This window comes from Anas platyrhynchos, chromosome 7 (genome assembly GCF_047663525.1).
Source record: "Anas platyrhynchos isolate ZD024472 breed Pekin duck chromosome 7, IASCAAS_PekinDuck_T2T, whole genome shotgun sequence".
Taxonomy (NCBI): Eukaryota; Metazoa; Chordata; class Aves; order Anseriformes; family Anatidae; genus Anas; species Anas platyrhynchos.
In genome coordinates, this window is record NC_092593.1 from 26,806,071 (window position 1) to 26,822,303 (window position 16,233).

Genomic DNA, 16,233 nt, shown 5'->3' on the forward strand with positions numbered 1-16,233 from the left:
GAAGGTATTTGATTGGCAACCTGTGATATGAAGAGATACTTCAGCCTTTTCCCAAGTACAGAATAAAAGTGCAAAATTCCTGCTTCTGATCTTTATTAGTTCTTATTTATATTTGCTAATTGAGTAACACTGTTACGACATTTTAAAAAGATGTTTACAAATATACTCTGCATTGTTTCATACTGACCACATCTACCTTTTCCCATTTTTGTTTTCTACAAACCTTATCTTTCCATCTGTATTTATTTAGCTGTTAGTATCCTGCTTTTTGTGTGTATATACCTAATTGCTTCTCCATGCAGATCTGTCTTTGCATAGAGTAGCAGGTTAGTGCGCATCCAGCAAAATGTGTTTTAAGTGTATCCCAATTAGTAGTTGCATTTTCTGTTTAATTTCTGTCTCTGATTTGACTGAGAGTTAAGTCTGATGCTAGAAGTGGCCTTTTAAAAACCTGTCTAACTTTTTTCTTATAACATATATTGAATGTAATTAAGCTGTCATTTCTTAATTTTTGTTACTTCTGAACTTAAATCACTCATTTTTACTTCTGGACTCTTCAGCTTTTTGTTAACAAAACCACTTCAGAATTATTGCCAATTTTGATGTAATGCTTTTGATTTTTAAATTGTAATTTATATTTTTAGATATGATAGGACTGTGATACTGTCATTGTATGTCTGAAAACCATTCACTTGGTAGCAATCGTGCTCAGTGAAAAAATATTTTACGGACCTTACCAGTCTTGGATGATTTTGGTGACTTACTGTTAATATTGATTTCACTACCTAATTATTTATTAAAACATTTTTCTATTAACATTTCAGGTTGTTTATTTCCAAATGTAAAATGCCTTCACTAACTGCAGCTTCAGAACACTTGTCCTTTCTTAACAGCATATTTCTGCCTTCAAATCATGTGATACTTTTCACTGTTACATTAAAACTACTGCTAAATTATATTTATGCTCATAAATAAGCAATTCTAATTGCTCTGATTTATTGCATAGACTGTTGACATTAATGTAAAGGCTGGTGATAAAACCATTTGCAGAAAAGGTATTCTCTTTAAAATCAGAGTTCTGGTTTGTCTTGTATTATTGTGGGTTATCCTGAAGTATTTCTGTCTTTAGTTGTTGAAAGATTTGAGCATGTGTGTTCTGACATTGATATAATTCTTCTCTAGACCATGCAGAAAATATGCTCATATTTCCAGCTTTTTGTTTGCTTTCCTTCTCTAAGAGCTAACCCCAATGAGTATCTGTGATACATGTTCCTGACTGATTACTTATTTTAATGATTATCACTGGCTTGTTAAAACTTACATTGGGAATTTTTTGTCTGATGTTCTAGGTCCAGAAGGACTTGGTTTCACTGTTGTTACCAGAGAGTCTTCAGTACACGGTCCTGGTCCTATTTTTGTGAAGAATATTTTACCAAAAGGTGCAGCAGTAAAAGACGGTCGTTTGCAGTCAGGAGACAGAATCCTGGAGGTTAGGATAAATATTTTATTTTCATTGCTGAGTATCAATCACTGGTTTTAACATACATATGGTACTTCCTATAAATACTATTGATGTATGGAATTAAATTTCTGACCTTGGTAAAAAGTGTCATGGTTTTTGTTATTTATGCCAGCAAGCTTTTTACGCCACAATTTAGAAAGTTTATTTTTACAGAGGTTCATGGGACGGTAGTAAAAGGGAGATCTGATAACATACTGGTTCTTAAAGCAGATAAACTCATCAGTTGAGAAACAGAGCTTGTATTGCCTCTTCAGCCATGTCCAAAAGTCTGATTAATATCGAAGTGGTTAAGTGCTCATTTTAAGGCAATTTTGCTCAAATTGGTCTTTTTAAAATTTTCAGATAGATTGTGACTTAAAATCTCATTATCTAATGGGCTATTTCTACTTACTAACCTCAAAAAGCTCTTAAGGTAAACAGTTTTAATAATACTTAGGTCTTGTTTTTGTACTTTTCATCTTCAAAGTGCTTTACAAACTAATTAAGCCTCACAAACCCCCTGCAAGGTGGGTAAGTACTACAGACCTGCTTTAGCAGATGGTGAAAATGAGGAAAAAAGGTTAAGTGACTTGTGCAGGGTCAGAGGAAGACGGTGTGGGAGCTGTTGTTAATTATCTTTGCTCCCAGACACTGAATGACACCTGACTTAGGTGAGGGGAAAATGACAAAAGGACATATTCACGGATATGGCATCCTCTTTTCTTTTGTGCCTGGTAGGTGAATGGACGGGACATCACTGGCAGGACCCAAGAAGAGCTTGTAGCTATGCTGAGGAGCACAAAGCAGGGGGAAACGGTCTGTCTGATTGTGGCTCGTCAGGAGGAGGCCTTTCTACCTCGAGAGCTGGTAAACCTTGTGTTTTTTTTCCTGAAGAGTGATATTGAAACAATTCCATGTTTTAAAACTGGCTCAGGAAATAGAAATGAACTGATGTTGGCTGAGAAAGCTAGCAAAGGGTAACTCTGTAAGACTTGTATTTCAGAAGTATTTATATTTAATTTTATCCACTTTAGATAGAATTCCATGAAATTTGATTTTCAGCCCAGAAATGACATCATAAGTATAATTCACAAGGGGATATTGTACATGAATTTTGTAACTGTGAGGTCAAGCATGACTGAAAGCGGATCACTCTCTTTGAGAAAAGCAACGAACTTTTAAAACAGTTTAAAGGTCATATAGTGAGTCCTGCAGCTTATCAGTAACAAGCTAGTGGTGGTGGCTGCCCCCAGGAGATGCATCTTCTAATCCAGGTTGCCAAACTGCGGAGTAGTGAGGGGTAATGTTCCATTGTGTTCCTGACAATTTTTGGAAGCAAGCTTTTTGTTGGCTGTGAGTCTGACTTAATAGCAGAGAATCAGACATGCCAGAGCTTATCTCTAATGCTTAATTTCCCCCCCCCCCCCCCTTTTTTTAAAATGTGAACATGAAACTGTTCTTTTGTGTCTCACATGGTCATAGGAGGACTACACCAATGTAAAAGTGCTATCTGTTACATACGTGTTTCCCCTCAAAGCTGGTCATCTCTTTGGTTGCCTCCTCCTTATCTTGATTGATGGCTTTACTTGACCTTTCATTAAGAAGTTCTTGGGATAAAGGAAGGACAGCATTTCCTGCTTTTGTCTCTTTTTATCTTCTCTAAAGAACGCTTTTTTCTTAAAAGGAAAAGCAAAAGGGGGGAAGGAGTCATTTTGCTTTAAGGCTGTTAGTCTTCTACAGAAATTCTCCAGTATGTTTTCTCACCAAACATTGCTAATAATTTTCTTCATGTTACCTTGTTATCAGTTGGACCTTGCTAAGGTAAGGGTGTCCATTGCCTCTGGTAGGATGAGAAGCTGGAAAGGAGTTCAGATTCTGTCCTGTGAGCCCTTCTTTTGTTCATCTGGTGCCTGTTTTTTCTTGTAGTAGAGCAATCTTAACAAAACTATTTTTGTTTTCCTTTTCCTTTCTGATTGAAGATTTTTTAAGGAGAATAACAGAATATTTTGCAGCCCTGTCATGAGTTAATTGGGCATTCCTTGTCAGTAGTTTCCAAAGCAGATAAGTTAGATAAGTTTGTCATTGTAAGGCCATGTTTTGGAACACCTGAGATTTGGAGTCAGTGTCTGTGTAGATCTGAGAGAAATTTCTGAGATTCAAAAACTGAATTAGCTGTTAGATTTAGGATTTCTTTTCATCTACCGTCTACCATCTTCTCTAAATGCAAGGGTTTTTTTTTTTTGTTTTTTTTTTTTTTGTAAAGGTGACTCTTCAACAGGTTTTTTTTTGTGCTTTCAAGTTATAAAACACATTACTTGGAAAGTGTACTTTTTCTAAAGCATGTTTTCTTTTTTTCTCTCTCCTTTTCCCCTAGCATTATACATTATTCTTTTCTGTTGTAGTCCAAATTCTCCTGGGAATCACTGTAAAGTACATGGATATAGCAGGCTGGGAGAATCTAAAAGCAGTTTGTAATTTTTACCTTCCACAATTGCCTGCTATTAAATTTGGGCCTCCACAGCAAGGATTAACTCCTTTTCAAAAGGTGACTTACTTCTGACTGGCATGATTGAAATCTAGCCACATTTATCATGTTGGCTTGACCTTCGCTTAGATTGCTTTCTTTGCAAAAGAATGATGCACAGAGTGATGGCCCTAGCAGAAATAGTGATGGTATGTGAATTCTAATACTATTTTGTGTTTCTTGTTATCCAAACCAGATACAATCTAATACAAATGTGAGTTACTAAAATACATTGGATAATTTTATGGAACCAGCCCTTCTAAATTAAAAAGCCTTTTAGCAACATCTGTTTGGTAGCTCATGGCAAAAGTATGGGTTAACATAGCACTAAGCTTGCAGATGTTGATACTAACATGATGCTCGTTAAGATTCATGAGACATCTGAGAGTAGTCTTAGCAAAAATTAAAAATAATAATAATAGTAAAGTTTAGCTTTTTTGTTTGTTTTCAGCCTTAGCCATGATATTACATTAGGCTAATCCTCTACTAGCTCAGAAGTTACAGTGCTGTTTTGATCAAAGAGAAAAAAGCCAGCATTTCAAATGTTTGTTTTGGGAGGGAGAGGCAGTGGATAATCCAGTATTTTTCAAGGACAGCTGCAACAGCATGCACAGGCTATGTAATATGCATGCAGAGTTTATCTAAATACATGGAAGTTTTGTTAATGCTTGGCAATAATAGGGTAATTGCTTTATATCAGACTTGTTCTTGACTTGAGCAGTTCTCCAGGGACTTGAATGTAATCTGAGGAACTATCTTCTTTAGATTCCTTGTTATCTGTTGTAAGGAGCTGGAGAAGTCCGACTAGTAAATCTGCCCACTTCCCACAGCTTCCTCTGGCAAAGATGCCTCTGGTGCTTGGACCCACTAGAGACTATGCACAAAACTATATTGAGCATATTACTGCACTAGAACTTGGTTCCTACATTGATTTCTGTAAAGAATTTGACAGCTGAATGGGCACAAAGCAAATAATGTAACAAACTAGTGGAGGATGGCATTTGGTTGTGTGGATCTGTGGTGATATAATATGACTTCACCACATCACAAAGCTGCTGTTTGGTGAGAGCTTGGTCTGATGAATACTTTCTCTTCCTTAAGTTAGATGAGAAAAGAGTGAGAAAAGAGTTTGGGAGTTTTGTTACTGTGATCTATGTTGATGAATTGCTAGGAAGTAGAAAAACAGAGTAACAAACCTCTACCACACCAGAAGAGAGGGGTATGATAGGGGTGAGGATGAATCAGTGTTGCAAACAACATTATTAAATTGTAGAGAATTATGGCTTCAGTTACACGAGCTCATGCAACATCTGAGAATTGTACAGTTACATTGTTTGCACATAATGAGGAAATAAAACAGGAAACCCAATCTTTGTAGTGTTGTTACTGCTTAAAAAAAAAAAAAAAAAAAAAGAATAGGAGGATCTAATGAGATTTTTTTTTTTGACTGAAGCAGATCAGTGAAGTAGAATTTGGACCAACCACAGGCTGTCCTCCTTATTATCCAGTTAACCAAATGTTCCTTCTAATTCATGCCAGCTGTTGACAATGTAGCAGCTGAGTAGGGAGCTGATTCCAAAACTCAAGGGAAGATCTTGATTCACTTAATTACAGCAGTCTACAGAGTGGCCAGTGATTAGTGCATTCTGTGAGGTGCATTTGGATTTTAAACTGTTCAACAGTGACTGTTTTCTGAAGGATGACTAATATTACAGAGAGAAACTGTCTTAATGGGTTTGGATTTTCCAGCTCTTATCAAAGTAAATGGAATACACATCAAACTGTGACTACCATTCCACTGTGTTTTGAAAGTACAGTGTTTTGATCATGTGCATCTTGTTCTTTCTCTGGGAAAAATGTATGATCTGAAGGTGCCATTTCTTTTAATAATGATATAAAGATCACTTCTTCCCTTTCTATTCCTTTATCCCTATATTGGTAAAACAAGCAAAGCTGCTTGAATGAGAGCAGCTCTGGTGTAACCCATTCTGTGCCATGGTCCTATGCAACTCTTGGAGTCTCATTTTAGAGATACTTTTTAAAAATTCTTTTTCCCTGAGCCTTCAGACCTTTGGATATTGTACACATACGCAGAGAAATACCCAGGTGTTGCACTTGCCATAAATAATATAGAACTGAAAATATTTGGGAGCATTTGTTTTTGAAGTGCATACATGGTATAAGTTTTGCATATACCTTACTTGCTTTATAGATAGCTTCAACTTGCCAATTTCAGATGTAATCATAGTTTCTGTAGTTTCTTAGCATATTCTCTGATCCTTGAAGAATAATGGGGGAAAGGGAAAAAAACAGTATTTATACAACAAAAGCCAAAAGAAGAGCAACGTATGTAATGTAGCTGTTGATCTTTAACTCCAAGTCTCTTTTATACATATATTGTATAGGATTGAAAGAATCATGATGAAAGGCAAGTTCAATTAAGCATTTTTTCCTGCTCACTGTTTGATTAACTTTTATGTTTCAGTGTCCTACTAATTAATTCCTTCCACTGCCTTGAACTTCTGTGCCTGAAGAACTCGTTTGCTTCAAGTGTTGTCCTTTTTTTTTTTTTGTTTTTAATATTCAGAGCTTATTTTCTATTACTTCCTTCTAATTGTTTCTTGCCTTTTTATGTGCAGGAAATAATAGATGAGATTTCAGCATAGACTTAAGCAGTTTTGCACCTGTTTTTGTAGGTCAAACCTGTGTTTCTAATGCCTGATAAAAAAGAAACGGTCAAATAATTTCAGTCACAAAATGATTCCAACAAGTACCAATTCTTTGTTGTGTTCTCTATTCAAAGGGAAAAAGTCTTTCAAAAACTAGGTCAATATACGTATTTTGGATTTTAATAACACAGAAGATTCAGTCCCTGAATTGTTCTGTATAATGAAGAGAAAGAAATAATTAATGCATATGGCATTTTCCATCTTGAATTATTTTATAAACAATATAGATAAAGTTCTGTGTTTTTTTTTTTTCCAATAAATTTTTCAGAGAAAGTTTTTAATTTGGGGGTTTTAGATTTTATTTATGTAGATTAGTTGAGAAATCGGTGCAGACTGTGTCTGTGAAAATATATCTTCAGAATGCAAAGATTGTGTAACACAGCCCTCAAAGGTTTTCAGCTTTCATTGATTATGTATCTGAGAACAGATACATAATCTAGTTTATTGTAGTTTACAGTATTGAAAACTATGGACTGAGGCATAGCTGATTATTTACCTTGCTTGTAGTACAAGTCGATAAGAGACGACTATTTAGAAGGAACCACAGCAAAAGGAACTTGACCTTCTTTCTTTTCACAGTGAAAACAAAGGTGTGACAAGAAGTATCCCTTCATTTTCATCGTTTCTGGCTTCTAGAAGAAGCCAGAAATATATTGGCTATCTGGTGCCAATATAGCTACCAACAAAATTTACTGTGCTTTTCATCTAGTGATGAGCTGCAGTGATGTTACTGCATCTGAGTCAACTATTGCCTTCTTTGTCAAGCCCATCAAATTATTTTGACCTAGCAGTATTTTGGTTGTCAGATCCTAGTCTTACTATTTCCAACAAATTCAAGGAACCTTAAAAGGGTGGTCTGAAAACTATGGTCCTAGCACTCATTACCTGCAACAACCTCTGATGCTTGTGGGTAAAGTAAAAAGTAGAGTGGGGGCAAATAAGGAGAGAAAAACGTCTTACTACTCATGCCAAGGGGTAATGTATTTGCTTACAGGATTATTGCCCAAGATATGTAAGTGTTGAGGAATGCTGCCTCAGAGCATTGGGAAAGGAATACTGTTGACTGGATAGCATCAGTCTTAGTTGTGGTATTGTCCGAAATGGCTTGGCAGTTCACTTAAATCTGTGAAATCAGAATTAGGTATACATCAGAATAGAGGCAAAGAAAATCTGTCTCTTAACAGAAACTGAATCATTATACATCTCAGAATCATTCAACCAGACTTAGGGTATTTGCATTTCATAAAAACAGTCTTTGGGCAATTCTTAAATCTTACTGGCAACTGCAGTACATTGCCTTTTACAAGGGTCACTGGACTTGTTCCATATACCATATGAAAATTTTTAAGTGTCTCTGCCTTAGAATCCGTGAAAAAAGTTTTTCTAGGACTGACTTAATGTAAAATGTGTGCATATGGAGTTTGAAGTAGACATAAAAGTATCAGACTACTTACTACTTTGTTTATCATCCCTTTAAACAATAACTAATAAATCAAAATAAACAATTAAGATTTGCATAGCACAGTGTTGTGAACTGTTTGCCTGCAGTATATTTCAAAGGTACACAGTAACAGCAGTGCTAAATTCACCCTGAAAATACAGTGTAGCTTTCCATCTTTGCAAGTGATAAGATTTTCCAGTCTAACCAGCAAGGTAACTTAACGGTATAAGGATCCAGCTCAGTAGGGTGTTTGAGCATATGACTAACTTCACATCTAGGATGGAAATTGGAATTTTCACAATGTGGCGTACCTTGACTGAGGACCAAACTAGTTAATTTTTCTCTCATTTCCTACAGTTATGGAACTTATGATGTTATGTGAAACTGCATTTTTAAGGTTGAAGAGCAGTGCCACATAGAATTACAAAACTGTTTTGCAAGGACAAACCTTTTCCTTGAGTAAAACTTGCCACGTGATCTTGAATAGGCATATCAAGTGATTTGGAGGATCTCCATTTTTTGGAGCACCCCAACACATCAAATAACTAAAATGAAATGCAGCGTATGTGCCTTGGGTGAAGAATTGAATCTAATTTTGTCAGTTTTCAAAGCTCTAATTCTAGAGGGTCTACATAATTCAAAACAGGACCATTCTATCTAATATGACATAAATGTGTAGTGTATGGCATTAATTTAAAAAGTATCCAAGTACAGAATAATATATCTTCACAGATTTGCTGGTTTTGCTGTTGTTTTTTTTTTTTTTTTTGTCTTAGGGTGTGCCATTAGTGACCATTTAGTTTTTATTGCAGTGTGGAATGCAGGTGATTTTAAAGATCATGATATGAAAGCATCTGTCTGAAGATGGATACATGCAACAATGACTTCAGTTATTTACTAGATCGTGACAAGATTACAGCAGTGCATTAACTTAGAGTATTATTATCAAAAGCATTACTGGATATCTATGGCAAAATACAGTGTAGATTTTATATTGAGTCAATGAATGAACTGTCAGTGAAGTATTTCTTAATTGTGCCTAAGCTCTTGAAAAGAATAGAGAGAATAGTGCAAGTATCATCTTTTCAAGCTTTTCTGCCACTAACAGTTATGCGGTGCCACAATTTAAATACCGCTCTTTAGCTTTTACAGGTTTTGCAGAAAATAATTGCAAAAGCATGTAAATGTCTTACTTCCTTCATAAGCCTTTGAAAATAACCCTCCTGGGTCTCTTGCCTTTTGCTCTCAGCTCTGAATGGCACTCCAGGGAGTTGGCATCTCTTATCAGAAATGAGCAGCCAGGCAAGGGGCAGCCAGCATATTGAGAGACTATAATAGCATGTTGGTCAAGGGCATCAGACAGGTACTGAAAGGTCTCTTGTTGTGTTAAACAAATGCTATTTCCTTCCTGGCTTAAGTGGGAGCTAATTTTTTTTGTAAGCTTCTCTTTTGGCAAAAGAACAATAGGGATAAATAAGGCAACCTTTCCAGTGAAAGATATGCATTAGATTATCATAAATCCACAGATAAAAAGTGCAGTGGTCAATGAGAACAGGCGTGGTTAAGATTAAATAAAAGGACTAATTGAAAATGGTGTCCCATGGCAGACAGAGGATTGACACAGTATTGAATAGATACAACCAGGGACTAAACAGAAGGGGGAAAAATACAGTTCATAGTACTTTTTTCAGAGGTTATAGTTCTGTTTGTACTATGACTGCGCAGTTTTTGTGTGTTGTGGGAATAAGAGAAGGCTAAAAGTATATTTTGTCTGTGCTTTAGAAGATTGGGAATTGGTTGGAGATGATTACATACCAATAAAATTTTAGGGTGCTTTAGGAATCCATTATTATAGCCTTTTAATTAAGAAATCGGAGACCTGAGGTAGAGATGTGCTTCTAAGAATTAAATAAAATTGTTGGCAGAACATCATTTAATCAAACGTATCCTAAGATTCCTGAATGAAGGTTTTCTATCTGTTGCTGAATGTTTAGTATGTATTATTAGGTTTTCTCCTCTTAAAACTAGCAAAATGTGTTCTCTCACTTTTCTCTTACCTTCATGTAAACTCTTCTGAACTTTTCTATCTGTGGTAATTCAACATATGTCAGAATTGATTTTACTGAAGTTTCATGCAGATGTCTAGGTAAATGAAAACATTCCTGTCCTGATTTTCTTGGTGAGGAATGGTACCTGTTTAGTTGGTTAGCTCCATTCTGTTTAATGGCTGAGTCTGGGCAGCAAGTGGAAAGATCACTTCTTGAACTCCTTTTGACTGTACTCTGGTCTGGGGGGAAAAAAATACAAAAACAAACAAACAAAAAAAGCATTGGAGAAAGAGGTGAGACTGTTGTCTTCCCTAAGCAGTTGGGAGCACTCAGGAACTATGTAGAGTGCTGGATGGTGCAGGAACTGGGACTGTGACACAGCAGGGAACACACATGGCCAGGCTGCAGAGGAAAAGGCAGGTGTGTATCAGAGCTTGTTGCAACAGAGGAAGCCATTGAAAGCTGACAGGCTATAATTTAGCAAAGCTGAAGGAAGGATCCCCAGAGCAAGGATAAAGTGAGCAGTGGAGATTGATTTTTCAAGTCTTTTTTTACTTTAATCTGTTTCACTCTTAAGTACGTTTTATTAATACTTAGGTGTTGAAAATCTCTTTTGCTGTCTACAATGTACCCATCTTAAAGGAAAAGTACAGGCCAGTCTATCTCAAAGCTCTCTAGCCATCTTGAGGTCTCATCACTTGGCTATCAGGAATTTGATTTATATGAAAATTTCTCATTTATAATAGTATCATCGAATTACTTGCCTATGTCTACAGCACGTTTTTTTTGACTGGGATAGAGTTAATTTTCTTCGTAGAAGTTCATATGGTGCTGTGTTCTGGGTTTGTGATAAAAACAGTGTTGGTAACACTATGCTTTAGTCGTTGCTGAGCAGTACTTACACACAATCCAGTGATTTTCTGCTTCTCATGTTGCCCCAACAGCGAGCAGGCTGGGGATGCACAGGAAGCTGAGAGGGGACACAGCCAGGTCAGCTGACCCCAACTGATCAAAGGGATTTTCCATGCCACATGACACAGTGCTCATCCATAAAAATTAGAGGAAAAGGGAGCAGGGTGTTTGCTGCTGTTGCTTGGCCTTGTTTGGCTGATGGTGAACAATTGTGTTTAGCATCATGTGTTTTCTTTTTTGTTTGTTTGTTTTTCCCTTGACTTTGTTTTTCTTTGCTGTGGTGTTCTCTTGTTTGTTTTTCAACCTGTTAAAATGTCTTTACCCATGTGTTTTCCAACATTTGCCCTTCTGATTCTCTTCCCCCATCTGGCTTGAGGGCAGTGCAAGCAGCTGTGTGCTGCTTAACTGGGTACTGGAATTAAACGAAACACAAAAGCAGGGTATGACTTCAGTGATATACTATCATGAAATTTCTGAACTGCTGAAGTATGATAAATTCAGGGTGGAAAATACACAACATGATTGTTGAGTAGGTAAATTATAACATTAAACTGTAAAAACCTTTTCCTGGTCCAGAAATATATTTGTGTTGTAGCTCATTTCATTCATTCTGTGTTTGAGTGAATTCAAATTCTAGGATAATCCTGAGGTAAGAAATGTTTCTAATAGAATTTGAGGCTTAGTGCATTGGAGAGGATTTTCTTTACCAGACCATAACTCAGCTGATGGAGTTTGCTCTGTCGTAAAGTATTGATGTCTTGGGATAATGTTTTAGCAACGTCAGGGAAATGGAGGCAGTGGGAATTCAGCTCTGTGAGTCACTAGCAACATTTAATATTCATATCTGCATATCTAGGAACAGGGGCCATCACTCATGAAGTCAGTTGCCCAAATGAAGCAGTTAAGTGATGAGCTGTTAACTTAAGGAAGGCTGGAGCTCTTTTTGGTTATCATTGAAAAGACACTCCTTTCAAGAGCAAATGAAGACTGCTAATATTAGGATAATAATAATAATAATTGGAAACCATTTAGTGAAATAGGACGAAATAAAACTTTTGATTCTGTTATTCCCTTTTTTCTCCTCTGTTCTTCCTCCTTTTTGTTTCCATCCACATTCTCCCACAAAGAAGAAAGGTTTTTCCATCCTGTATTTGTACCAAAGAGTCTTCAGACATCATGGACTGAATACACAGGCATTTGCTGTCAGATATCATACAATGAGTAGGGTGTGAAAATTTTATGTGAATCAAGACAGTTTACTCACTGTTTTTAGATGTGTATCTGCTTTCCTGTTACCCATGCCTCTGAAATCATTGAAATGTTATTCACCCTTGCTCATGCGTAACAAACTTTTATAGTACTATTACACAATGTTCAGCATTACTTTAAATCAATGCTAGCTGGATTTTAGGGTAAGGCCAAATATAAGTATTGAAAGGGGAGACTTTAGGATAATTTCTCTGTGTTGAACAAGGAACACGTGAAGGAATGTATGGTAGATGAGCAAATTTTCCAGTAATGGGTAAAAGTAGTAGTTGTTTAAATTTGCTGAAGTTTTTGTATGATAAATATTTCTCAGAGAACTGTAGCAAGGGAAATGGTGGTGAAATGTTATGTATTCCAAATTAGTTTCCTCTGTTTTTCTTAGAATCTGAGTACTGACAAAGATTTACTGTACTTGCCTGGTGTCTTGCTGAATACGTCTTGATGTCTCCACTTTGATAGATGACATGGCCAGGCATGCAGGCAATGATATTGTAGGTTATTAACAAGAGCTAATGCATGGGATAGTTACGTTAAATGAAGTTGGGAACTGTTATAGAACATTGAACAGCTTGTTACTATTTTTCAGTTACTCTGCTTTTAACAATTTATTTTATGAAAATTTAAAACCGAACTCAGTTATGCTGAAAAGCTACACGTAATATTCTCTCACTCTGTTTATAGTGGGAGGCTTCAAATCACCACCTCGTCAGTCTTTTTTCCCCAGATAGCAATGGCAAAAGTTTTCTTTGAGACTCACCCAATGTGTCCTGGCCTGCTACTAAAGTGAGGTATTTCTTCATTCAAAAATTGGCTCCAAAGAAAAATGAGAAAAATTTTAAAGTGTTTAGAAGATGACTGTCATTTTTTTAAGGCTTTTTATCTCAGGGTTAAACAAGATTTTCATTGCTGTCCTCTGGACTCCATCCAGTTTGTTTCCTGATGCCCGGAGCTGAGCTGAGTGCCGCCACGCAGCCTGTGCCCACGCTGTTGGAAGGGGACGGTGCGTGGCCCCCTGCAGCCGTTGCTGCTGCCAGCGCCTGGGGTGCAGCCAGAGATGCACAAGTGGTGTATGACAAGCAATAGTACAAATGGGAATGCTCGAATTTGAGTTGATCATCCTAATCGATACCAGACTCATCTGCCTGGTTTATTTCATATATTGTCTTGACGGGTGTGTATAGATCTTGTCATCTTTATCCTAATAATATTGTATTAACAAATGCTTGAAGTGCTTAGCCTAAAATTAGCATACATCTTTGAGCTTGAAGTGAAACATTTAAGATGATTCTGAGAAAGAACCTAACAAAAATTATATATGTTTTACTTGACAATGTAGAACCTGTTGACTTGTGTCACCTCTTCCTCAAAAACTTTTTTGCATAGTAATAGCTTTTTGTGCCAGGGCTTAAATTCAGCCATCCTCATTAAAATCCGATCTGAACGTGACCAAGTTCAGTTTTAGATAAACTGCAAGTTTGTACTGAGGTAACATTATAAAGTAATTGGACAGCTGTGGTGAAGGTAGGCATGGGCATGGAGGGCCTTTACGGCCTGTGGCAACAACCCCCCAACACTGCTCCCATAGTGGTGCTGGGAGTGACTGAAAAGCTGCGTTATATACACAGGAAGGCCAAGAGTCCGGTGTAGGTGTTGTGGATTAAAGCAGAAGAATAGACCTGGAGGTGCCTTGGGCATAATCAGCAGGATTTTAGTGGCAGGCCCTGTCAGGAATATCCTGACAGTTCCCTGTCAGGGCATGCTCCAGCACGAGGCTTCTGTGGGCTGTAAGAGAATCTCTGCTCTGCCGTGGAGCAGCTCCTTCTCTTCTTCCTCTGTTCTCTGACCTTGATGGATGCTTCTCTCTCTTTCTGTTTCCTTCTCCACTCTCTGGCCACTATTTTCTTCACTTTGCCACCATCTTGGGTGAGGTGCTCGGCTGTGCCCTGTGGTGGGTCCATCCCGGAGGCTGTGTCCAGCACAGGGCAACCCCTGGCCTCTTCTCACAGAGGCTGCCCTGCAGCCCCCCACACTACGAACACTTTGCCAGGGACACCTTGTACAGCTCTTTACAAAGTGAATGACAAATTATCAAAGGTCCTTTATTCACTAGGTCTGCTGCAGAATTCCTAATGTGCAGAATTCCTAATTCCTCTTCTAGTAGTGCACCTTGGTGGAAGGGATGACCTCTCCTGTTCAGAGGGCAGAAGCCTTTCTTACAAATCTCAGGCAATGTACAGACCTGTGCTACAGGAAACAGTAGCCCTGTTCTGTTTCTGGCTCTGCACATGGCCTTTAGGCTGCAGGATACCAGCACACAGGAACTGCTTACTTAGGAGACCCAGTAAACTAATACATAAAAGTCTGTCCTGAAGGACTGCCAGAGATATCATGTCAGGGACCTTGAGGAGACCTGAGAAGGATTTCCTCTGTCCGCATCCAGGCAGGATGTGCAATTTCAGTAGAGTTCTGATCTAAAAGTTCTAAATCAGCTGACGAGCATATGTGTATTTTGAAAAACAAAAGGTAGAGCACTAAAATCTTCCCTCCAAAACCATGAGAAAGTTTAAATGCTTGTTAGTAGGCCAGTAATTTTGTCTTTCTCCTTGCCCTGATTGTTCTGAAGAAAGTCAGAGCAAGAATATCTACAAACCATTCTGTATTGTTCACACACATAAGTACGAATTTGTAGTTTTCCAGGGATCGTGTTCAAAATGTGTCTGCATCCACAACTAAAGAACAAAAGCGATGGATTTGTAACATAATCGTCTACTTCTGGTGAGCAAAGACAAAAGCACAGATGAGTAGCATAGGTATCGGAGATGAGCATCAAGACAGCTATCAGTGTCCATGCTGTCATTTTTATATTTGGCAGTTAGACAAATTGTGTTGACTTAATACCATGTAGTTACATTTCAGGAAGAACACGAGCATGATGTATTTTGGGATTGAGGTTTACAGTCCTAGCTCTCTGGGTCATGTGGTCTAAACAGTAGCTGCTTCTCATCAGTGAAAGGGCATCTGAAACAAATGCAAGTATACTTAGTGGTTACTGTTTTTCTTTGTTGCTGTTGCTTTAAGATTTTAATTTCTGCTCATAATAAACTAAGAATATATGGGATTAATTTGGCTGCTGAGAAAGCATCAGTATCGCTTGCACTTTTGTTGATAATTACATTATACTTGTATGTGTTGCAGCTTAGCCCCTAGAAATGATTCTTCCTCATTAGGTAAAAGGAGGATTGACCCAGGTAATACTTCCATGTGGCCTCTGCATGATAGTTGAACAGAAGACTGATGCCTTTGAAAATAGACCGCAGTAATATTTTTCAACTTGTGCTTGTCTGTGTATTCCCTTTTTTATTATTATTTTTTTATGCTACTGTTATGAAGAATAGAAAATGTTCAATCAACAAGCAACATAAACTATTCAATTGTCTTAGAGTTATATGGAGAAGGAAGTGTGGAATACAATTTGATGTGATTCATAAGGTCTTTTTGCACTAATATCTTCTATGAACACCTTATAGTAGGTTTCTTTTTTTTTAGTTTTATTCTATGTAGTGCCAGTACGAATCCTTCAGGCTAGATTTTTTTTTTCTTCAATCTTACAATTCTAACTTTAAAAACAACAACAAAAGCAACCAACAACAAACAACCCTACAAAATTGCAGGTACAGTGTACAGTAAAAGAAAGCTCTTTCTGATCTTCCCTAGCTGTGGACACTTCACTTTGCAGTCTTGTAAGCAGTAATCTAATGTAGGAAAAATCTTTAGATCAATCTTTACCAGAGGGGTAAAAAACTTTTGGGTGG

The 16,233-nt window shown here is 37.3% G+C and overlaps 1 protein-coding gene and 1 long non-coding RNA gene across 8 annotated transcripts in view; one reads left to right on the top strand and one right to left on the bottom strand.

The window, feature by feature from the left end:
* The window catches only part of PARD3B (par-3 family cell polarity regulator beta), a 399,043-nt gene that overhangs the window by 177,921 nt on the left and 204,889 nt on the right, over window positions 1-16,233 (top strand). For all 7 annotated transcript variants that reach the window (XM_072041064.1, XM_072041061.1, XM_072041062.1 and 4 more), the window contains 2 exons: window positions 1,350-1,489; window positions 2,240-2,368. In XM_072041064.1, coding sequence (XP_071897165.1) covers window positions 1,350-1,489; window positions 2,240-2,368 — 269 coding nt within the window. The remainder of the gene's footprint in view (window positions 1-1,349; window positions 1,490-2,239; window positions 2,369-16,233) is intronic.
* On the bottom strand, window positions 6,977-14,619 carry LOC140002923 (uncharacterized). The gene is made up of 3 exons (XR_011810591.1): window positions 13,179-14,619; window positions 10,389-10,482; window positions 6,977-7,877 (listed from the first exon to the last, which is right to left on the bottom strand). It is a non-coding gene; the product is annotated as an uncharacterized lncRNA (long non-coding RNA).